This window comes from Dermacentor variabilis, chromosome 11 (assembly GCF_050947875.1).
Source record: "Dermacentor variabilis isolate Ectoservices chromosome 11, ASM5094787v1, whole genome shotgun sequence".
NCBI classification, from domain to species: Eukaryota; Metazoa; Arthropoda; class Arachnida; order Ixodida; family Ixodidae; genus Dermacentor; species Dermacentor variabilis.
Window position 1 is genome coordinate 78,115,297 of NC_134578.1, and position 24,142 is coordinate 78,139,438.

The 24,142-nt window shown below is 46.0% G+C and overlaps 1 protein-coding gene across 3 annotated transcripts in view; it reads right to left on the reverse strand.

The window, feature by feature from the left end:
- Positions 1–5,280: 5,280 nt before the first annotated feature.
- The window catches only part of LOC142563671 (uncharacterized), a 53,169-nt gene continuing 34,307 nt past the window's right edge, over positions 5,281–24,142 (reverse strand). For all 3 annotated transcript variants that reach the window (XM_075674260.1, XM_075674262.1, XM_075674261.1), the window contains one exon: positions 5,281–12,393. In XM_075674260.1, coding sequence (XP_075530375.1) covers positions 11,843–12,393 — 551 coding nt within the window. In that variant the 3' untranslated portion in view covers positions 5,281–11,842. The remainder of the gene's footprint in view (positions 12,394–24,142) is intronic.

Here is a 24,142-nt window from a genome sequence, read left to right on the forward strand (position 1 = left end):
CAGCTGGTAAATGAGGCTTCGTGGTTCTCGTACCATACTCTCGCCGCGTCTAAAAGGGAGAAGTAGACGTTCTTCAACAAACGGCGATGGTCCCAGTCGTTAAAGGCGGCGACCCGGTCGAAATGGTCCAACCAGTCTTCAACGTCCTCAAAGGCGTCGCCATGGAACGGGTTAGGCGTGCGAGGCGCGTTGAGAATGCATGGTACGGTAGCATTTGGGATCCCCTCGGTTTGGCTTGCGGTAGTTGTTGACATCTTCCTCACGGAGCTTGCCAGGGGACTGTATTGCGGTGGAAGACCTTGGAGGCGACGGCTGCTTCGATAGATTTCTGCCGTCCCCGAGGTACTGGCGTCGGTAGCTTCTGGTTCAGGACCCGTAGGCATACGATGGATGCGTACCCAGCACCTACACCAGTTTGTCACGAGAGGATAAGCCAATCAGTCAGTTCTAAGCGAACGGCCGTTTACAGTTCGTTTTTGCAGCAGCTACCACGCACACTTCTTCCTCGACTTCTTGCGTAAGTATAGTGCGTGCCAATATACATATATATAACAATCCGGCCGTCAATTATTTATAATATCAGCTAAGCTTGTTTGCTCTGTTCCTGATGTCTCTAGGTTCCTCTCTTTTATCGGGCCCTTACACTGACACTGTAACATATTGCTCCATCGCTCTTTCCTCGCTCATTTCCTTCTTCTCAAGCAACTTTGCTATCCTCCAAGTTTTTTGCACTAACTTCAAACAAATGCTTGAATATATTTGCTGCTAAAGTATAAGCGTAGGCCTGGATAATAATAACAGGACTATACCAACAAGTGAATTGCACCAATAGGAATAGCGCCAAGTGGGATGCATGAAATATTTAATAAAATCTTGAGAGAAAAAAGGAGTTCGAGAAAAGAGCATCGCTCAACACGAGCCACAGAAGCCTGCAGTCGGTGCAGCTTCGTGTGAGGGAACACTTAATGTGTGAAACTAAAAGTAGCAGTTTCGCAAGAAAAGCGAACGATCGATTGCGATATCAAATTAGTAAACAGCTATACGAAGCAAGCATAGTAGTTTAATGCGCCGTATAAACTTGGAATCATGTGCTCGCTAATTGAATTAACAACCATCGTGTCAGCGCGCACAAGCAAACATGAACGCATCACACTTGATGAGCGCGGACACTCGCTGTCAAAACGCTGGTGCGAGCAAGCGCGGCGCAGCAGCGACCGAAGTGACCTTAGTGCAGTTTATAAAATGAAAAATTATGGGTTTTAACGTGCCAAAACCACTGTCTGATTATGAGGCACGCCGTAGTGAAGAACTCCGGAAATTTCGACCACCTGTGGTTCTTTAACGAGCACCTAAATCTAAGTACACGGGTGTTTTCACATTTCACCCCCATCGAAATGCGGTCGGGATTCGATCCCGCGACCTCGTGCTCAGCAGCCCAACACCACAGCCAACGAGTAATCACCGCGGGTCGGCGCAGTCTATCGCTTTAACGGAAAAGAGACCGGGAACACAGCGCGCACAGAACTATGAGCTGTCTGCAGATCCCTTTCAAAATACGGCGCGCGCGAATGTGCAAAGTACGCACTTGTTGGCGGAGCCGAAGGGGCCCCCCTCCCTTCCGCGCTGCATCCTCGCTTTCCTCCTTGTAATGCGCGCGAGATTGAGCAGCGGTCGTCAGTTCCCCTTGGCACCCAGTCGTGAAATGCGCAGCTGCTGCCGGAACACAACGCCGCCCCCTTCCTACTATCCCGCTACGGCGTCTCGCGCGACGGAAGACGGCGCGTTTTCTCTCCACTTTCCTCCTTCGCGCGCGCCAGATTGAGTCGTGATCGTCGGCTTCCCTCGCGTGCTTTCACTCGCACATACAGCACACGGCGAGCGGCGACGATTTAATCGCCATTGGACTTTATACGGTACCTCACGGCGAAAGCGACGGTAGAAATGCGCCTGGAGTGTCGCAATAAAGCCCACATAGTGAAAAACTGTCATCTGTAGCCGTTAGTTTGTGCGATCAGGAGAGACAGGTCTCTGTTATTGCGTGTATGGAAGTTACTAAATTTCGTTGAAGCTTCTATGACGAAAAGGTGAGCGGAATGGTTAGCGGAAGCTCGTCTTTACATGGCGAATAAGCGGAGTCCGCACCAAATGGTGGCGGTATTTATGTTTCAGAGAAATTCAGGAAACACACTTACTTGTTCACTTTGAACTATAAACCACTAGGGCCTACGGCAGCAAGGCTCTCAGCGCCGAAAATTAGCAGCGAGAACTTGCAGTGGAATCCTTTCGCGAGTGACGTCACGCCCAAGACGACGCTCGTTCCGGCTCGCTCGGCTGCCGCGCGCGCTCCTTCCCTTCGTGTGTGCTTGGGGTATGGGTGGCTCGAGCCGTACTTAGTTAAGGACATGTGGGCTTCTTTCTGCTGCTATGCTTGAACCACAGCTCCTCCTTCAAAAGCGCATGAGTCAAGAAAATTTGCGGCTTGGATATCACAAGGTAAGTAGCGTTTAAGGGGCCTACTGGTTTTGCAATACATATATGCGCTGTGTCTGTCCATAAAGCTTGCTTTAAAAGAAAGTCTGCAAATTCAACACGCGCGGTTGTGTATGATGCTTCGATAAACACTTAACATTCCCTTAGTACTTAGCTATGAGAGACATTGCATTTTACATGGACGAAAAATGTTGGAATTTGGTGTCAATGTTATCCTTGTTAGAAAGACACTGGCCAGCGAAGCTGTCATCCTGTTTCTTACTACTCTGGTGAGTTGTTCTAGTCAAATATGGCCACTTTATTAATGCGTAAAAGAAAGAGTTAGGCGCGCAACTTTCATCGCTCTCCGAAACAGGCCCCCATAGAAACAATTGCTCATGGCTGCTAACACGATGGCGCGTCATGTAGAGTATATACATAGTTAATTCACAAATTTCAGTTGCTTGCTACCATAGTATAATTCACCTGAAAGAAAAGTTTCGTGATTAAGATCGAGAGCCAATCAATTGCAAGCGATAAAATGTTTCATGGTGGCCCTCAGTAGCTTTTATCGACGATATGACACACCCAGCTCACGCAACGGTAGCAACCGACTGTCGTTACGGCAAGGCACGCATTGTTCGCGAAACCCATCAGTTCACTAGAACTTGGAATTCAAACCATGAAGCAGTTTTTTACGGCGCCAATTGCAATGGCTAAAGTATACACCAGGTATTACAGCGCAGCTTAGGATGCATATAAAAGGAAAACTCAAGCACCTTCTGCTTCAACATGTCTAGATCTAACCTTGTTTAATTTTACAAACGGAGAACTATTCACGTCGACAGTACGTAAAAGAGAACTTCGCAAACCTTCACAAGGAAGAAACCACAAGCCTCACATATTTCACTTCATTTTTGACCCTCCAACGGGGAATTATGTTATCTTCAAGATGTTCCATACTACAAATGAATGACGCTTCGGCTTCTTTATGACTGCAGCCATATGCAGTCCAAAAGGCATATTCAACTAAATAATTTGTGCCGAGCAGCCTGTGTCAGTTCACCAAACAGATTCGCCATGTATATTTCTCAAGCAACAAACACTAGTAAATTCCTCAAGTGAGTTGAACATGTAGCACGGAGCAGGGATTATATATTGGTACATTCCTTTTCGTATTCTGCAAACAGCTTTAAGCCCCAATTAGTTTTACTTCAAATTACCGCCACTTAATCTAAGCACCTAAACAAAACGCCTAATTTTTAGGAGTTAAAGAAGCAAGTGGTGCTGGTAGAATCTAAACTGGAATGTTAGTTAAGTCCTCGTGATACTGCAGAGCTTTTCTGTGAAGAAATGTAACAATAATATTTGGGGTTTTACGTGCCAAAACCACTTTCTGATTATGAGGCACGCCGTAGTGGAGGACTCCGGAAATTTTGACCACCTGGGATTCTTTAACGTGCACCTAAATCTAAGCACACGGGTGTTTTCGCATTTCGCCCCCATCGAAATGCGGCCGCCGTGGCCGGGATTCGATCCCGCGACCTCGTGCTCAGCAGCCCAACACCATAGCCACTGAGCAACCACGGCGGGTGTGAAGAAATGTAAAAATTCGATATTATGTCATGAACTACTCGTCGTGAGCTAACCTGTTTTGGCGGATTAAAATCAAGGTAACTGTTGTAGAAGTCACATACTGCCAGCGTTTGTGGTGACATACTTGTTGCACCGCGGCAGGTATGGTATCATGACTGGATTCTTATACACCGTTTTTTCGTGGGCGCCGCCATATTGTGAACGCAGCAGGCAAAATCGGGAGCATCTGCACCTTCATGAGGCTGGGACCTCAGCTCCTCGGGCTACGTTTTGCAGGCTAAGCGCACAGGTTCAAGCAGACCCGACAGTTCAACTCGACGTCATCGCCACCTTCGGGCCTGAACCAGCCGCCCTGACACTGCAACCAGTGCCGCCAGATCCCTCATCAGAAAGTCATGCAATGTGACGTCAGAATCAGCTAAGCCTGCTCAACGCGACATCAACGCAATTTGTGTATCGTTGTTCCGTGTATTTCGTCTAAGAGCTGGTCTTTCAGAACAACACTGGGACTTCTACGAATTCTTGGTAGATACACCAGAACTTTTTCACTTTTGTTCTTTCCATTGTTCTAAACTAGTAACTTACAGCACTGTGCAGCATGTTTTAGTTTCGCTCTTAGTTGTACTTAGGTGGGTATATTGTAACAGCTCACATATGTTTTGAGCTTTGTTCCCACGTAACAGCTTCTCACTATCCAAAAGGTTCCTGCATCTTGCATATCATATAGAGACCATCACAGCGACATTCTTTCTCTAAGGAGACCCTTCCTTGAGCAAGACAGTTCGACACCTCCAAGGTGATGAAAGTAATGTGCTCGGACTGCTCGGTAATTTAAAAAATGCAATTCCTTGGGAAAAAAAACATCAGCTAGAGGTATTCTGCTGCTCTCTTGAAATCTATCAACAGCTGGCCTTCTCAGCGTGTCACGGCTCAATGCCCACCGACTACCTGTATGTGATGGCACTTTGGACGGTTCTGCACTTCGAAGTACTTGTCGAATACTTTAACTGCATTCTTTCTGCCAGGTTCGACTAAATATACAGCCTAATATCAAGAAAGTGAAAATGAACGTAACTGAATTATCAGAAGCGAATGATGATGATACATTCTTGCGGCCTTGTCAGATTTTGAATACGTTTTCACAGTGTAGCATGCGGCGATGCTTCAAAATGCTAACTGATTTCATCACGCAGAGAGCAAAACAACTCGTAGACGCACCACTTCCATACCTTTATTTCAAACCACAGAGTATCATGCTGCCGAGTTACACCCTGTTCCCTCTTATTACAATAGAAAAATAAATAAATACAGAGCATGCAATAACAAAGCAACTTGAAATCAGGCAAAATTGCCCCTCTGACGGTCCACAATGTCAGATGTGTGGCAAGAGAACAAGAACCACAATTTTTGTTACCGGTGGCATAATTAAGCAGCAACAACAAGTAGCACGAAATGTATAAATTGGGCATTGTAAGTAAACATGAAAACAAGAAGCCATAGGCTGCTTCGTCCCGCCACCTGCTTACACAGAAGGAGAAAGTCCTACTAAAACACCAACAAGCACTATAAAAATGTATGGCAGAAATTACAAATTCATGAGAGCCAGAAATACACATAGTGTAAGTAAGCATGCACTTTTAATTTATGCATACAAGCAGACAAAATGCTTTTTCTTCCTTGTTACCATTAAGCTATTTAAACCCAAGCCACCACGGTGCAAATTTCATGATGTACGACAGAAGTGTGATTTCTCAATCTAGATTACATTGTCGTTCAGCTTTAGTGCCACTACAAAAAACACGGCATTATCACAGAAAATGGTCAACTGTAAATGAAATAAAAAGGACGGCATTTAAATATGTTTCTGCAATGCAGGAAACGTAGGCACCCTTATCTGTCGCTCCTATCGTGTGAGCCACACAAAGCACAAACGTGAGAGGTGGCTTATGCCCTACTGGACAGCTAGATGACATTCCCAAACTTTCATGTTAGTAACAATCACCTTCCTCGCCGCGCATGCAAGCCTGGCACAAACGGCCTAGATGAGGATCGGCACATCCCGCGCAAGTGGCATGAAAAAGGTTTTGCAGGTTTTGGACAACCTACGCACTGATGAAACTTGAGCACAGTGCTAGCAACCGCATGAGTCAATGTTTTTCAATTTTTCAAGTATCCCTGTAAACTGTCACACGGCGAAAACTCATCCCATTTGCAAGTAACAATTACTATGGTCAGAAAAGAGGCAGAAATGATGTTATGCATGCTTTTCTCAATTTTTTTGCAACATTCAAAAGTGTCTTTGAAATATGTGATCTGCAGTTTTAGATAATTTGTCAAAAGAACACGCAACAGAAGCCAAGTCGAGTGGAGCGAAATATACAAAGTGTCGTCAACATAGTGAAATGCAAGGAGAGATAATTCAGCTAAGAGAATGGCGCTTTACATATCGCCGCAGCTCTCTTGTGCACCCAAAACAGGCACTGAAAGGAGCAAAAACTGCTGACTCTTTAGACTGGAGCACAGGAAGTAATTTCAAGAGTGGTATGGAAGCCTTGGGTACCTGTAACATACCTGGGGGCGTGTTAAAGATAGCCAGGTGGTCATCATTATTCCGAACTCTCTCACTACGGCGTGCTTCATAATGAGGTGGTCGTTTTGGTAAGCTCCCCAATTTAAAGAATAGCAAATGTACAAAGTGGTAAGGCAAAAATAAACATTGCTTACATGGCTGTCAAGTCACTGAACCAAGAGCATATTTTTTCTAGTGTGCAGTGTGATGTATATTAACAGAGAGCTTTAGAATAGGGGCCCCAATAAGCTTTGCAGGTGCTAGCGTTGGGGCGCACAGGAGTGAAGAGTTTTACAATGGGGCTTTGCATTTGCACATAGCATCTTGCACTGACAACGCCACTATGGCATGAAAGGTAAGCTATTAGAAATAATTTAATAAAATATGCCATTTTATGACAATAGTAATTCTGACTTTCGTGTTTTAGCGTTTAATTGCAATTTAGAGGTTACGTTATTAACAGCAAATTAGTTGCGCAGTTTTGAGTAACCGATTTTACGTGCCTTCACGAGCTAAGCTAAGCCGTGTTAGGCCTACGAGCCAAGAAATCGACAATCGAATTCGGAATCAGCGGAGTCTAATTACAGTGTAGTCTAATGAATCAATCTTCATAACACACGCTAGTTGACAGAAAGCGATAACCGCTGTCACTTCTAGCTTGCAAACTTCACATGTTACCATGAATCGAGCCGTCTGATGCTGGGTTAGAGCCGTCGCTCGATGGGTGCCCCGATGTTTGTTTACGCAAATAATTTGGGGTGGCTTTCGGGGCTCCTGCTAAATCAGTGAAATAGCGTAGAGATAGATTATGAGGTTTTACGTGCCAAAACCACTTTCTGATTATAAGGCACGCTGTAGTGGAGGACTCCGGAAATTTCGACCACCTGGGGTTCTTTTACGTGCACCTAAATCTAAGTACACAGGTGTTTTCGCATTTCGCCCCCATCGAAATGCGGCCGCCGTGGCCGGGATTCGATCCCGCGACCTCGTGCTCAGCAGCCCAACACCATAGCCACTGAGCAACCACGGTGGGTCGTGAAATAGCGTGCCCGACGCGACACCCAAGCGCAGTTCGCGTCTAACGCATGCGCAGTGGCTTCAACGCTATATCTAATAGAGGCCCCAAACTTTTCATGCCCCTATTCTAGAGCTCTCTAATGTCAATTCATCATCATCATCATCAGCCTGGCTACGCTCACTGCAGGGCAAAGGCCTCTCCCATACTTCTCCAACTACCCCGGTTATGTGCTAGTTGTGGCCATGCTGTCCATGCAAACTTCTTAATCTCATCCGCCCACCTAACTTTCTGCCACCCCTTGCTACGCTTCCCTTCTCTTGGAATGCAGTCTGTAACGCTTAATGGCCATCGGTTATCTTCCCTCCTCATCACGTGTCCTGCCCATGCCCATTTCTTATTCTTGTTTTCAACTGGAATGTCATCAACTTGCGTTTGTTCCCTCACCCAATCTGCTGACTTATCCCCTTAACGTTCCACTCATCCTTATCTTTCCATAGCGCGTTGCGTCGTCCTCAATTTAAGTAGAACCCTTTTTGTAAGCCTCCAGGTTTCTGCCCCCTGGCGAGTACTGGTAAGACACAGCTGTTATACACTTTTCTTTCGAGCGATAACGGCAACCTGCTGCTCATAATCTGAGAATGCCTGCCAAATGCACCCCAGCCCATTCTTATTCTTATGATTATTTCAATCTCATGATCCGGATCCACAGTCACTACCTGCCCTAAGTAGATGTATTCCTTTCCACTTCCAGTGCCTCACTACCTATCGTAAACTGCTGTTCTCTTCCGAAACTGTTAAACGTTACTTTAGTTTTCTGCAGATTCAATTTTAGACCCACCCATCTGCTTTGCCTCCCCAGGTCAGTGAGCATGCATTGCAATTGGTCCCCTGAGTTACTAAGCAAGGCAATATCGTCAACAAATCGCAAGTTAGATTAGTTGGTCAATTAGATAGCAATTATTTACATGTGGTGAATATTACATTTGACTCTTTGTAGCCCATCTAGCACGTCCTGACATGCGAAAACATCCGTTCCGCTCAGATTTGAGGAAGCTCCCAACACAAATGCAGGCTCATGTTTGCTGGTTGTTTGGGTTGGTAGTAAGAGCTTCTGGAAATTGTTTTACCAGAAATTTCACTTGGAGGCGCTCAGGTGATTGGGAGAGGATGTGCAAAGGAAACATCCAGAATTGTGAAGGCGGGGTGATTTGTTTCTCGATAAGAACAACCAACTTCATACTGCTTATTTTGTGACATGGCATTAAGCCTTGCAGCAATAGGCCATCATTCCCCACTCACCTGTTCACTCAATTCATCGGACATACCTCCCTGTGACTGACAATAAAGAAAACCCCGTCAACCACAAAAAATGCCGTTAACGGAAGTAGATTTGCTATAGACGACAATGTGAAAACGGCTTTGCACAAGGGCACCAAACATCAAGCTTCAGAAGTTTCTAAAGATGATTCCAGGAATGCAGGAAAGGTTGAATAAGTGTGTTGCCTGCCAAGTAGATTATCTTCGAAGAAACTAGATGCCTTTTCTTCCCTCCTACATGTCAATAAAGAATTTTTTTAGATTCAGTGCTTTGATTGTTTTCATATATTTATTTAGAGCAGAGGAGGGGGGTTCACTTTTGCACAATTCTGAGGCAGTGTTCCTAATGGGGCCCTAGCTGAACCCCTCTTTATAGAAGTCGAGAAATGGATCTCAAGTTAAATAGAATATTTGAGATATACTTTGGGACAAAAAGTACTCAATGCATTCAGCTGAAGCAGAGTTAGCAATCAAAGGTCACCTGTGATCCCCTTCGCAGTGCTCCCGCTCCTTCAATGAGTCACCTTAATACGGAGTGGGGCGTGCCCAGCAGGCTCTGCCTACTTAACGAAACCGTGGAGCAAAGCTAAAATCTGATTTTGGATATTCACGTAGACACCACTATTTCCGATTTTGATTCCCACAACACGCCAAATATGGTTGTCCTTAGCGAGTCGCAGTGGGCTCAGCGAGAAGACTCATCGCAGCCATTGAAGCGGTCGCGGTATCTACGCTACGCAGCAGGCCGGAGCTACATGCAACTGCGTATGCACAGCATTAGCTTTCTGTACGACAGGGCTTGAATGCATGTCCGCACTCAAATGATCCAGTGTATGTGCTGCTACGTGGAGCAGACCGGCTTTCTGCTGTACCAGCTTGACCAGCGGATAGTAGCCACATCTAATTTTTACGTTCTGAAGCACTGTCAATAGATTAATATGATGTGAAGACTGCCAAGGCGCGTAGTCAGGAGCTGCCAGGAGTGAGCGCATGCCAGTAAACTTGCATGAGGTCTGACCTTAAGTTTCGCGTGTTTCCAGGCTACTTGAGGATGTTCAAAAGTAGTCCAAATTAGCAAGACGCGATCGCTACGACACCGATAAGCAGGGTGGCCAAAGTTTAATTCCTACATGGACGGCCGCGGCCGAGCGCGAGTAACAAAGAGTCGGCCTGTTTCGTAATGCAATTATTTTCAAATTTTGAAAGCCGACTTTCGCTCACTACAGCCTGTATACCAAGCATCAATCAATATGCACAGCTACAGCAGGAAGAAGCGCACTGATCCAAACACCCTTCTTGATTGATGTCAACTATTGGCCAAAAGCAGCCGTGTATGAGAATTTGCTGTGACGAAATATAGCAGCCGAAAAAGACTGTGGAGGACGCCTCTGATAAAGGGGTGCTTGAGAAAACGGTAGCTTTACGTTCCACTTGCAAACTTCATGTGCCACGCACGACTGCGAAATTTCGCTGAGATGATCACAACAGTGCATGCTATCCGCGGAATGCCTTAATTCACGAATCCCGAAGGGTGGTTCAGGGCCCCTTTAAGCAATCCTTGCACAAGATTTCGTGCGATTCAGCAATAGACATGCTGAAATATGTGACCGAGAGCCTTTCTAGCTCTGAGCCTAGCTTGTTATCTTCACAAAGTACCTGTAATGCTTTTGGTCATATATTTCAAAAAGTTCAATACCAAGTCCTGTGAACTCTCACAAGAATAATCACATCCGCAAAAGTGACGATCCGAAATTACTCCTCCTTAGCTGCCTCTGGGCTTCGATATCTTTAGGACACTAATGAATTACCTCATATAAAAAAGAAACTCCCTTCATAACAATAATGCAGTCTCGTGTGCAATCAAATTATTGGTTCACCTACATTGCTGTGTAGGTATACTGACAGTGCTGGAAAAGCGCACAAGCATTGTTAGGGAATTTTAAAACACATGCCGTGAAATACTTGCCATGTGGCAAATCTATTGTCATTTCCAACAAATGGCGTTTGCGAAGCTTAATGTCAGTACTCTTGTACGCTGTCACAGTGCAAAACTATATCATTTGAAAATAATTACTGTTGTCAGAAAAGAGACGAAAATGGCGTTATACGAGCTTTTGGCACTCAAGCATTATTTTGCAATTGCAATAATGTTATTTTGATTAATGCAATAATCCTGCATGTTTGCACTTAATCATTTTTTTAACTGTGTGCTCTGCCGGTTCGGACAATTTGTCCAAACTGTATGCAACAGGAGTTGAAACAAGTCATGCCAAACATTCAAAGGCCGGATAACATGGTTGATGCAGAATGCTTGAGAGATGATTCATCTTAGAAGAAAAAGGTAGTTACCCTTCATCCCTGCTCTTATATGCCTGTGAGACCGACACTGCAAGAAAACAGTTAATTTCAAATTCCAGAACAGGAACGTTTCCAAAACCATATGAAGACAAACTATGAACTAGTATCGTCGCAACTATACACATTGCTGATATGGCCATCTAGCCATTGAGTCAAGAAGATATGTTCTGCAACTGTGATGCGATGTGATGCATTGCACTGTGATGCTCCTGAGAATGTCATGTAGCTGTTACTTATTAAAGGTCAGACGGAGATTATTATTTTAATTTATAGCATTAGAGAAGCATGATTAGTAAGGAATGCAATCAGCAGACCTCTGGTGTAGACCATTAATTTGGTACCAAATGCTGAAAGAATGAGTTTACGTCTGAGGAAATGTTTTCAATTTATTTCGCTAAGTTTCCCCATGTGACAGCAAGAAAACTTTATTTTGAACGAATTGCATTAGTAAGAGAATAAATGAGGTTTACCCAGCGACAAAAGTATCATATTTGCTGCACTATAAAATGGAGATGTTATTTTCGAAATGCCTCTTGTTTTTTAGCTGCCTGCTCATTTTTCTCGTTTTGACAGGTCTCCGGCCCCTCTCTTTTCTCTCTTGGTTCCCTATCGGTTGATTTCACCTTTTTACGTCCAGATGCCCCGTCATTCTCTCCAAAAGTGTCTTTTCCATTTCCTAGTTCACCTCCTCCTCCAGACCCGCCAGCGCCTTCTCCGTTAGCAGCGTTTCTGGTTTTTGCTCCAGTTCCTGTCTCGCTTCCTCCGCCACTTCCTCCGTCAGTATTATTTCCCGCATCTTTTCCTAGTTTGCGTTTCCACCATAACCCCACAGAAGATGCCGCAGCACCGATGCTGGCACCTCCCGCTGCAACCCCGGCTTGTGCAGTGGCCGTCAGCCCTGCGGCTCCCCAGCTTTGGCACAGGGCAAACACGCTGCCTTGAGCAATGTAACCCCCTAGCGTTGCTTGGTATGCAGCAGCCGTCGAGCCCGCCACAACTCCAGTCGATGAGAACCCAACAGCAGCCAAGGCAACGGGCGCTGCAAGCACAGCGGCAGCGCCTAAACCTGCAAAAGCAAAAACGAATGTCAGCCAGCGTTGGGTTGGCTTACCAGTGCAGAGTATTGCACAATGCGAGGAGAGAAACAAGTTATAAGCAGAGTTCAGCACTTTTCGCTCTCATTGTTGACCATTAGGCATACTTGGATTGGTGTTTATTTAAAAAGAAAATTTGATTTCATTTCTTTCAGTGACAATACCCTTGATTGAAAACTTGCCAGACCTGTCTTTTATCGTTTAATTTTTTTTTTCACACAGGAACGGAGTACTCATCTTTCACCGCTTTCATGTAAAAGATCATATTCCGTCATCCATATGAGATTATTTGGCGTTATTGTGATCTGTGATGGACGCTCTTGGCATTTTTGCTGTTTTATGCTGATGAAAAATCACGATAGTAATGAAAACAACAAACAAAAGTGGTGGTGAAAACATTCATTGAGCAAAATACAACAGAGTAGACCCCGAAGGGAGAACACCTAAGTGAGCTCCCCAGTCCAGGACTCTATTGGAGATGGCTGCCGTTCGGAGCACGCGTCACCAGGGCACGCTGGTCGCACAAGGCAGAGCAGCTGAGCAGGGTCTCCTCCCAGACCTCTTGTGTGGCAACGTGGAAACGGGGGATAGCGGCAAAGAGGGCCTAGCAGCCACCATATGGTAGGTGTCGGCCAGGACCCCACAATAGCGACAGTACCTACTTGTATTAGGCAGGAAATGCCGAGCCACAGATGGACACAAGTTGGTCTGTGAGCAGTGCAGGGTTCGCTGATCGGTCTTAGACAGATCACGGGCCGGGGTAGGAAGGAGCCGACGACCATCGCAGTAATAGGACAAGATTGTGTGAATAGATGTGAGGGACTGGGTTGCAGGATTAGGCGAGGGGGATGAGGGGCAACGTCCCGGAGAAGAAGCATGCGGGCGGCCGCATCAACAGCCTCTTAACCAGGAAAACCCTCGTCACCTGAGGACCAGGCAAGTCTGACAGGGTGATGTACGAAATGCCAGGAGGCGGCCCGGAGTAAGCGACTCACGAGACATAGCTGGCAAGGCGGACCAGGCAGAGCGTGAGTACGAGATGACGCTTGCATTGGGGTGGGAGGCAGCCAAGGCAATGGCGACCTCCTCCGCCTAGGTTGAAGCAGAGGCCCGAAACGAGAGGTCATCAATCCCGTTTCCCTCGTGGATCATGGTAGCTGAAAAGTAGCCAAAGGAGGAAGGACCCGTGACATACACATAGAAGACTCCGGGGTGTGATCCCTGTGTAGATGTAAGGGTGTGGACACGAGCGGCCCGACGAACAGGGCAGGAGAAATCATCCATATTGCGAGGGAGAGGGGTAACCCTGTCTGGCACCAAGAATAATGAATCCAATCGAGGGGTGCTGGAATAACAGGTTAAGAGCAAGGCAAGCAAGCAGACCTCACCCACAGTGGCACCTGCGCCAGAGAAATAGGTTGAAGAGCATGGCGCGCAAGTAGACTGCACTGATGAGACATCTGAGACAGACGACAAAGTTGGTTAACGAGGTGAGCCTCCCGAAGCTCCAAGTAGGAGTTGCACATTCCAAAGGGGCAAAACGACGGTTGGAAGTAGACGCTGCAAGGTCCAGCGCATGCTTGTACACAGACTGGATGAGAGCATCCAGCTGGGCCTCGTGGTAGTGCCCGAGATGGACGTAAAGCGACCAGGCACAGGACCCGACTGATGATGAATGCTTGGACCAATCAAAGGACGCCGCGCCCCCACAGACTGCCACGTTTCATAGAGACCCGACTGAACATGAGGCCCATCTCAGGGTGTCTACCAAGTTGACATTTCCAAATTCCCTGAGTTTTCCAGGTTTTCCATGAGCACCTTTGAAAAATTCCCTGAATGAGCCAGAACTTTGTTTTATGTCAAGGCAGGCTGACACCATGTTGCTCAGTGCTGTCACTCTCTAGAAGCATGTTTAAACAAAAAGAATTACTAAATCCAGTTTGAATAGTAAGGAGTAATATCTATTTTATTTAAAAATAAAACAGAGGGCATAGCGAAAAAAATGGCAAAACCCATTCCAAATTGTGTCGAACATAATCAAATATGAATGAAAAGGAGATGCATACATAAGTAAATATTTTTTGAATATGAGCTATTTCTATCAACTGATAGCAGGCTTATCGGTATGAGGCCTGAACTTTGTCATGACTAATATTTTCTCTCTGCAGCTGGAAATTCAACCTCAACGGTCCTGACATACTCTCAGCCCGTACACAACATCTATGTTGGGTTTCACTGTTTTAAAGAGTTTATTTTGGTTTCAATGAGGGACACCTACATCTCGGTGTCAGCCAACACATTGTTTTTTGAGCTCAAGCTCCTTCAAAGAGGCGGTGGCATGCTTCCTTTACCGTTAATTCCTCGGTGCGTCGGTCCTTTCTATTCTCATCCTCCTCCTGCCACGCGTTCACCCCATGGATCATTTGAAGCATCGTCTTGGTCAGTTGTACAGTCAACGTCCGATTTTTCGGACTCCCTAGAGGCCGCAAAAACATACGAAAAATCGGGCAGTCCGAAAGAAATGAATGCATGTCCTTAACTGACCTTAAGGGCTAAAACTGCCATAGGCACGCCCGAAAAAGCTCTTAAGCCCTGCCACTACACTCATTAGGCATATCGGGGCTCGTACTGTGACAGGAGATGGGGTGCACGCGTGTATAATTAGGGATACATACTGTGTCCCTTCACAATCGCCCCTTCCCATGCTTGTTATCCTTCACCGCGTAACAATGCTGTAGTAAGGCAAAGCTAACTTTCGGAGACGCATTACGCAACGCGTTGTGCTCTGCGAACTTCGAAGCCAATCGGGAGGATTTCAAAGGCAGAGTCGGTGCCATTGCTGACAACGGCGAATTATTTCAATGAAAAACACAGCACCGCATGGCAAGAAGCTTAATAGCGAACGTAGAAGCAGCTAGGCCTAACGTTGCCACGGTGATGGCTACGGCTGCCAGCGGATCTGCGTGCGAGAGTGCCGGTTCGAGGCGGCGAGATAATCAAAATGACTGCAATGGTGGCTTTGATTAATGCCATTTGGAACCTGCAGTCAAGGCAATATACATTGACTATATGGAGTACGTGGTGGTGCCGCAAAGCCGTGCGAATTATCGAGCATGTTCGAAAAATCGGCCGTCTGGAAAATCTGTCGTTAACTACTCTGGCAATATTTCCTGCCGATGAAACTGCATACGTTGCAATTGCTATGTTACTGGAGCCAGCATTAAAACGACTTTCGTTCCCTTTCAATAAAGTTACAGCTAATTTTCCCTGATAAAAGCACAAATTCCCTGAGTTTTCCCTGAGTTTTTCCAGACTATTCAAATTCCCTGAGAATTCCCGGTTTTCCCGGTTGGTAGACACCCTGCTTTTCTTTCTTTTTTTATGGTGACGTCAAGAATCGACGCGAAGCGTTCTCTATTCTGTTCCCAATCTTGCGGTGGTACCGCAGCTCGGATAACCACGTTTGTATGTATAGCAGCAAATGAAAACAAGGCTCTATTGACCAGAATGAAGAGAACTTGTAATTGTCATAGCATTGGCGCCCGCGCAGCGGGGAGGCAGGTAGCACTTCCTAATAGGGTGGGGAGATTAGCGTCACTGACAAACAATTTAATTTTCGTTTTCGTTCAGGGCTGCCCACAGACAAAACACTGCGTGCCATAGTACCTACGACGATTTTTGTGAAGTTGCTGTTGGGCAAGATATGAATGTCGGGCTTCAATTTTGTAAATGAAATATTGCCGCTAAAATTGGTAATTGAAGCTTTATTATAAAGATACTTTTTGTTACTTTGTTACTTGTGACGTGAGTCATGTTTTCCACGATGCCGCATTTGTACTGGCTGCCAAGCCTTCTAGTCTGACAGAAGATGTGCACATGGGCTTATCACACGTTATCAGTGCAGCACCCTATGTTATTTGGCGCAGGAAAAACAGCGTATATATTTGCTGCTTTCGCGATCTCTGGGAAAGAAAGTGAAGGAGAGGGGGACCCGGGGAACGTGCGCGGTATCCAAGGTGGCTGTACTGGTGCTGAAACCCGGAAATTGTCGATATCCTCGCCTTCCTCGACTACATCAAGGAGGGGGGGGGGGATGACAGAAGACCTATGGACCCCGGGTGCCAGACGACCTAGCTACGCCACTGCCCATGATGCCTTGTTCGGATTTTGTAGTTTGCTTTGGGCTTGCATCAGCCCCTGCAATTTTCCAGAAAATTATGCCAGGTATATTGAAGGGTTGCTCTGGAGTGCAATGCTACCTTGATAAAATTTTTGTCTGGGGTCGAACGCATGAAGAATGCGATGCCAGTCTGTGAGTTCTGTTACCACGTATCAGTAACTCGGGCATGAAACTCAATAACAAGTTCATCTTTGCTGTCAATGAAGTACAATTTTAGGTCACAATTTCAATGCCAGATACTTGCCCCTGTCGAGTCTAAAGTCAATGCTATTATCAAAGTTCTTGCTCCTACCAACTGTAAATATTTGCAATCATTTCTTGGCCTAACTGGCTATACTCCAATTCATGCTGCATTATGCATAGATTGAACCACTGCACGCACCACTCTGCAAAGGCTAAACATTTCAATTGTGTCAAGAAGCCAATTAGAGCTTCAATAACCCCAAAAAGTACAGTAGAACTTCGGTCACACATTTTAGAAAGAAACACAAAAGCACTAACCGGGAGAATTTACAATCCGAAGTAACTAAAAATTTGACAGACTCAACTGTAGTTGACACCTATGTAATGCGAAGCGTTGCTCGGATCGTTGCAGCACAAGGCACCAGACGCCAACGCGTGTTGAGATGATGGGTCTCCGGCAGTCTGAGATGCGTTTTGTTGTTTTCCTATTACATAGTGTTTTAAAGCACTAGTTTTTAGTTTGGGTCATCGGGTACTAAATGTGTGCAGTACGATTCCAACGGCACTACGCCTCATGCGCTGTAAAACTAATAGGTGAAAATGCTTGTCGCAATAGGGTTGGCGGCAAGAGCTGTGAATGCGGCGGCAACGACCCAGGAGGAGGTCGTTTTCTGTGTTCTGAATTGTGAACACTGGTGCCGCGAAACCATATATAAGACGATTGTATCAATGAGGTTCGACTGTATTGCGACTATGATGAGAAATTTGCTATCGTTATCACTGCTGATGCTTCCGACTTTGGGCACTGCACCGTTTCTCAACAATGCAAAAGTGACCTGTTCATGAAAACTGATTTTGTGTCGAGAACATCTGCTCCTGAATGCAGGTATTTTGCTGGTGAGCATGAAGCGCTAGGATGTTTCTTTGCTTGCAAGAAGTGGCATGTACGAGGCGTGTTCAAAAAGAAACCGAACTTTTGCTATAACACCTTTACTGCTTATGGTACAACATTTTAAGTGCTGTCCCCTTCAAGGTAGTCCCCTCTACTGGCAAAGCACACTTGCCATCTTTTCTTACATTTTCGGAAAGCCTCCTGGAACGCACTTTCTGGAATGGTGCGCAGGTCTCTTCTCCCATTGTCCTGGATCGCCTCTACGGTTTGGAAACGACATCATTTCAAGGTGGTTTTCAGCTTGGGGAATAGAAAAAACGTCTGCTGGGGCTAGGTCTGGAGAATATAGTGGGTGGGACACAAGTGGTGTGTGGCGTTTCACTAAGTAGCTGCGGATAAGGAACGACGCGTCAGCCAGGGCATTGTCATGATGCAACATCCAAGCCTGATTTTCCCACAATTCAGGCCTCTTACTGCGCACAGAATCTCTCAAATGTGCTATGCTTCCTTGGTAAACTTCTTTGTTCACCGTCTGACCATGTGGCAGAAATTCCTGATGGATAATGCCTTTGCACTCAAAAAACACAACCAACATCACCTTCAGTTTTAATAGACTATTGCATGCTTTTTTTTGGACGAGGAATACCTTTGGCTACCCACTGCGATGACTGCACTTTCATTTCGACATCATAGCCATAAACCCGTCTCATCGCCTGTTATGATGTTCTTAAGAAAGTTTTCATCGTCATTGGCAGCGGCGACCAGTTCCTGGCTGATTTCAACACAGGTCTGCTTCTGCTCGTCCATCAACAAACGCAGCTCAAATTTTCACTGACACGACGCATCCCAAGTTTGTCATTCAAAATTTCATGACATGATCCAACGCTGATACTCGCTTCATCAGCGACTTCTCGAACAGTCCAAACGATGATTTTCACGAATCACAGTTCGAACTCTCTCGACGTGGTCAGCATCTGTCGATTTGGAAGGTCGTCCAGACTTGGGATCGTCACCGACCGACATTCTACCGTGTTCAAAATGCTTGAACCAATCATAGCACCGCGTGCGACTCATACAGTCCTCCCCGTATGCTTGGCTAAGCAACTGAAATGTCTCTGTGAAAGTTTTCCCAGGTTCGTAGCAGAACTTCACACACGCACACGCTGTTCTTCCAATTCCTTCAATGTTATTTTGGCACCAATCCGAAGAACAAGTTGTTCATGTCCTCACTTCAGCGGCTGTAGATTGACAATTAACGGTCATGCGAAATGAGGCAAATCACAGTTTCTTGCCTAAACCTGCCGCTACATGCACTCAGTAGCCGCAGCGCGCTCCCTCTGCCTGTTGGCGCGCTATTTGAAAAGTTCAGTTTCTTTTTGAACACACCTCGCATACTTGTGGCCCTGACATTTTACTTTACGCACTGATCATCAAGCACTTAGTACATTACTTTCCACTGGTGCGCCAGGTTTTTGTACTGCACTAGAACTTTAGCACACAGCACTCCAAAGTCTCTAACAGTGTGATAGCAGATGCTCTTTTTAGACTGCCCTTGAAACTGCCCGCTTCTCAGGAACTGGTGGGCCTGAAAATAAATCTCTTACCAGAGCTACTACACTAATCTGCTTTGAGAGATGAACACTCCTGTGTGGACAGCTTAGTTTTCTGTGCTGACGAGTCAGCCTTCCAGATTTCCTACGTCACCGGCCTGTGTATCTGGTTTGTGAAACCCATCCTGGCATCGTCAAAACTAAGCAGCGCCTTAGAGAAAGATATTTGTGGCTGGGCCTTGATAAGAAGGTTCAGAATGCAGTTCGTAACTGTGTGGTATGTCAAGCAGCCGATACGTCGGCTAAACTGGTCTCTCCAGCCCAGCAGCCTGTTAACTGGCCAATAAACCTTGGGGAAAGCTGGGAATCTCCGCTGTTGGTCCACTTGAATGTGTCATTACTGTAGTGGATTATTACTTTAAGTGGCCTGAAGTTTACCCATGCAGTCGCCTCAGAAGCTATCATTGCGTTTTTGTTAACACTTCTTTCGGGGTGCAAGTGTCACGGGCAATGATCCAAAACAAAGGATTCAGTTGTTTGAAATTTTCTCTCCGACAGAACACTTCCACACTTATTTTCATCTAATTACTATACACAAACCCACTGGCCCAGTTGAAATATTTGTCTTAACAGAGCAAATTAGGCTTGCTCAACCAGAATGTCGCCCACTCAAACAGGCTGCCACGGAGTACATGGGCACATACACGTTTACACGTCATGCTACGACAGGTCTGTCAGCTGTGTAACTTCTCCATAAGTGCCAGCCTCTTACTAGAATTGACATTACTGGTCTACAAACAACGCCATCAGTGCCTCTCCAAGTTTCAGATCCTGTGAGAACTACAGTGTTCCATAGATTACAGGCAGCTAAAATGCACGTAGATCGTAAGGTTGGAGCAAAGCCTCCCAAACTACCGGTGGGCCTCAGAGTACATCTGCCAGGAAACCAAAATAGATACAGTAGTCCCTCAACAATTCGCGGTCACGTTGGACCAAATGCCATCAAGCTGAGCGATGGAAATGTGTGGAACTCGTCCAAGTTGGTTATCGTACACGAAGAACATGACAATGGCCAACAGGACACACGTACTCCTCCACTTTACTCTTCATTCATGCAGAACAATACTTTTACCCAAAACACTCGTAGCTGCCTCGACAAATTCCAAAAACATGTTATTGCGATAGCAATTACATGGACACTCCAGGTGCATTTCTGACACCGATGTCAGCGTCGTCGTGAGGTTCCGTATAAAGTCCAAGGACGAGACAGCAATAGAATCGTCGGCGCGCACCTTGCGCTGTATGTACGAGTGAAGATGTGCAAGGGGTGCCGACGATCGCAGCTAAATCTCACCCGTGCGAAGGGGACAAAAGCGGGCAGGAAGCGCAGCTTATTCCGTTACATGCGAGGCGCCCAATGTTGCCAGGCACCGGGAGGAGGGGAGAGAGGGGGGGGCAGTGTTCTACTCCAGCTGCAAATGTGCATGTGTTAGCTGTGTGCAGCCACATCTCGAGAGTTGTTTTGGGGGCAGAGTCTACGTGCGTCGGCGGCTCGCTGTGCTGTGTGTTCCCGGCGCTCACTTTTCTTTGAAGCGATAGACAGCATGAATGTCACTTAGTTTGATGCTGCTGCCGCATTTTCTCCCGCCCGCATTTTGACAGAGAGTTTCCGCGGCCATTGATTTAGATGTGTTCATGTTTGCTTGTGCGCGTGTGACACCATGCTTGTTAATTTAGTCAGTGTGCTTATGTTTACAAGTTTATACAGCCACTAAAAGTACGATCGTTACTTCTTATAGCTGCCCACTTATTTGCTATCGCAATAAATGCTTCGCCTTTCGGGCTAAACTGCTACTTTATTTAGAAGTGCAAAGAGATTGCCGGAAGTCACTGTGTATTACTTTCTTATCAAAGTTCCAAGAAAGTGAACACATATGTGTATGCAACAATTGCCAAAATTCACGACGAGTTAACTCGTTATCGCCACTAGAGGACGTTCATTGTGTTGGCCAGTTATCTCGTCATCAGCATTTAAGGGGTCAAGCAATCCTTCCTTTAATATGTCTCCGAATCGCCTCCTCTTGATAAGGGAGGAGATCAGGAATGGTATCAAATACAGTCAAATGCCTTTAAATAAATTCCTCCAAATTTCTTTAGTTCCTTTCATTGCAAAGGTCCCACACCGCACTGCCCATTGTAGAGAAGGCTAAGCTTGTTCAACAAATTAAAACCTTTACTAACACAGATTCTAGAAAATCTTAGTGAAGCAAGTCACAAGTCCTTTTGTCCACACTTTGACAGAATGTGCAACTGCAGCAAACCTTACTGCACCTAGGTTCACTGCGCACTCCGTGACAAAATGCAGAAACCATGCGATGTAAAGCTGCAGATCGTCGACCACCGCCACCATCTCTCTTGCAGTAAAATTCACAGTTCCTTTACAGAATCTTCATCACTGCTGCCTTCCTCGACAGTTGTGTCGTTTTTGTTTTAGATGGCTAAAGACGTTGTCGTTGGTCAATTAGGATTGCATCATGTCACAACTGCAACGTATTTGTCCAGCGTCACACTCGCTGCTGCGTTACAACAAACAGTGCACAAGTTTAGCGATTCCAGGAGCAGCACAATAGGACTGTAACGCTCGCTGACATCGGCACGCTTGTCAAGGGCGTCGCTAGCGCTGCTATCAGTACAAAGCACACTTTGGTGATGTCTGCGAAGGGCTCCGAGTGAACACCACGACTTAGCATTATTTCTAAAGCAATAAATCAGCCATCGGGGACGCCTTGATTCTTTAGTTGTGCAGGCAAATTCGATGTATTGGTCTTCGTCGTAGAGGCGTTCACAATGCATATGAAACATAAGCAATCTGCGGGGAAATCAACCCTTCGTTATACAGTCGAAGCCACTTATAATGATACTGGTTTTAACAATATATCAGTCATAACAATGAGAAGCTACTGCACCGTCAACTTTTATGTTTTACACGGTGAAATAACCCACTTACTACAATGCCCCAATGCCACATTATCAGTTATACAGACGAAGTCTGGCTGCTGGTTGTATGTGCTGAAAGGTAGCAAAATGTGAAATCCTTGAAAGAGAAAATGAGAAACTCAAGCTGCTGCACGATGGACCACTGCTTCAACTGCTGCCGCATGCTCAATTTCCAGCCATCTCCGCATGCCTCTTTCCCGTCGCCCTTCCACCCCTCCAAACACGAATGGGCTGCTCCCATAGCTCTATGCCACCTCACCCTTTGAAACATGAATGGACCGCGCCAACTGCGCTGCTCGCAGATTGCTCGCTGGTTCCTCATTCAGCGCAGTTCTGCAAACAGCTTAATCGCTCGTGTTCGTCTTTGTTGGCTGCGTCGAAATCATTCTTGGCCATGCAGTTTCTCAGCGTCGTTTGATCAACAGTTTGTTTGACTCGTTGCCGAAGCAGAAGATGGCTGATGTGCCCACTGATCATCAGCCATGCACAACGTTGCCGGTGAAAAAAAAGCACACAGCTATGGATTTGGAAACTAAGTGCTTCTAACTGATGAGGCGATCGTCGCGAACATGCTTGCATGGAATAGCAACGGTGACAGTGATGATGCGGTAGGGCAGGTTGCCTCAATGCTGTCATCACAGGCAGAGGATTCAGTCCCTCCAGGGCTTCGTTTTCGCGAGGAACCTTCCCCTGCACTACGTGGAGCATCTGGATGCCTTCGAGAAGGATGTCGACAAGCTTCGCATAAAGCATGCAAGGCTGACGGCGATAGGATTTTCTCTTGCAAGCCAGTAAGAAGTATGTGGCGAGATGCTTGTGGCGATCTCGTCTCAGCGTTTCATCTGGATTTCTCAAGCTGGCAGGCTGCCGTGGCAGCCTTCTCGCAATTTTTCAAAGGCCCCTTTAGGGGTCACCAAAGCAATGCCTCGCTGGTGCTCGCATATCGATTTCCACCCGTGGCCCCTCTTTGCAGTTGTTATAGCAGTGCCATTCTTTAACGCCGACAGCCACGGTTTGTTACACACAATCGGAGCACCCAGGAAGCAGTTAAACGAGTGAACACAATCTGAAGCTGGATGGAGGAAGGTGGTGGGCAGGGACACTGGCCTGCTCACCATTATAGTTTTCTTACAGAATCTCTGCCATCCCCCTATTTTGGTTTTTTCACGCGACCTGGTTATAACAATTATCGGTTATAACAATGGAATTTTCATGGCACTTGAATATTGTTATAAGTGGGTTCGACTGTACAGGTCATTTTGCTGTAGAGGCGTTTGATTGCATCGGCTGATGTGCCTAGCCGACATGCATCGCTCCTCGAGTTCCCCCGGGAGTGTGTAACAAAGCAGACAGGCTCAGTCGAGGAGGCACCTTCGCAACAAATGGCCAAAGTTCCCAGCCAGGATTCGTTGTCTTCGGTCACGCTCGATGGGCATTTATCCAAGCCGTCATGCTCTACTGCTTCATAGATGATAGAGTGTTCGCTCTCAAACCTCATGAAAGAGTGCTTAGGTGAGCCCCAAGGATAAAACTCTGCAGATGTCTCAGAGTCAGTTAAGGTTCTAACAGTGAACACAAAGTTCAGCCATACATCCTACGCGCCCTTGTCCCGTATGTATCTGAAAGGGCCCAGCTTAATTTATGTACTACGTGCCTTAATTAATTAATTTATTTATTTATTTATTCCTCAAATACCCCAGGAGAGGGGTTTTACATGAGGGGTATGCATATATGTATGCATATGTATGCCATTAATGTATATATATTTGCTTGGATGGAATTTGATCATTTTTTAGATACTCCTTGCAATATTTTTATGTGCCGTCTTTCAATAATCCAGAGCTCAAGGTAGCATCACATGATATCGCGCAAATATAGTGTTTCTCCGTACATTATTTCTTCTTAAGTGCTACTTAAAA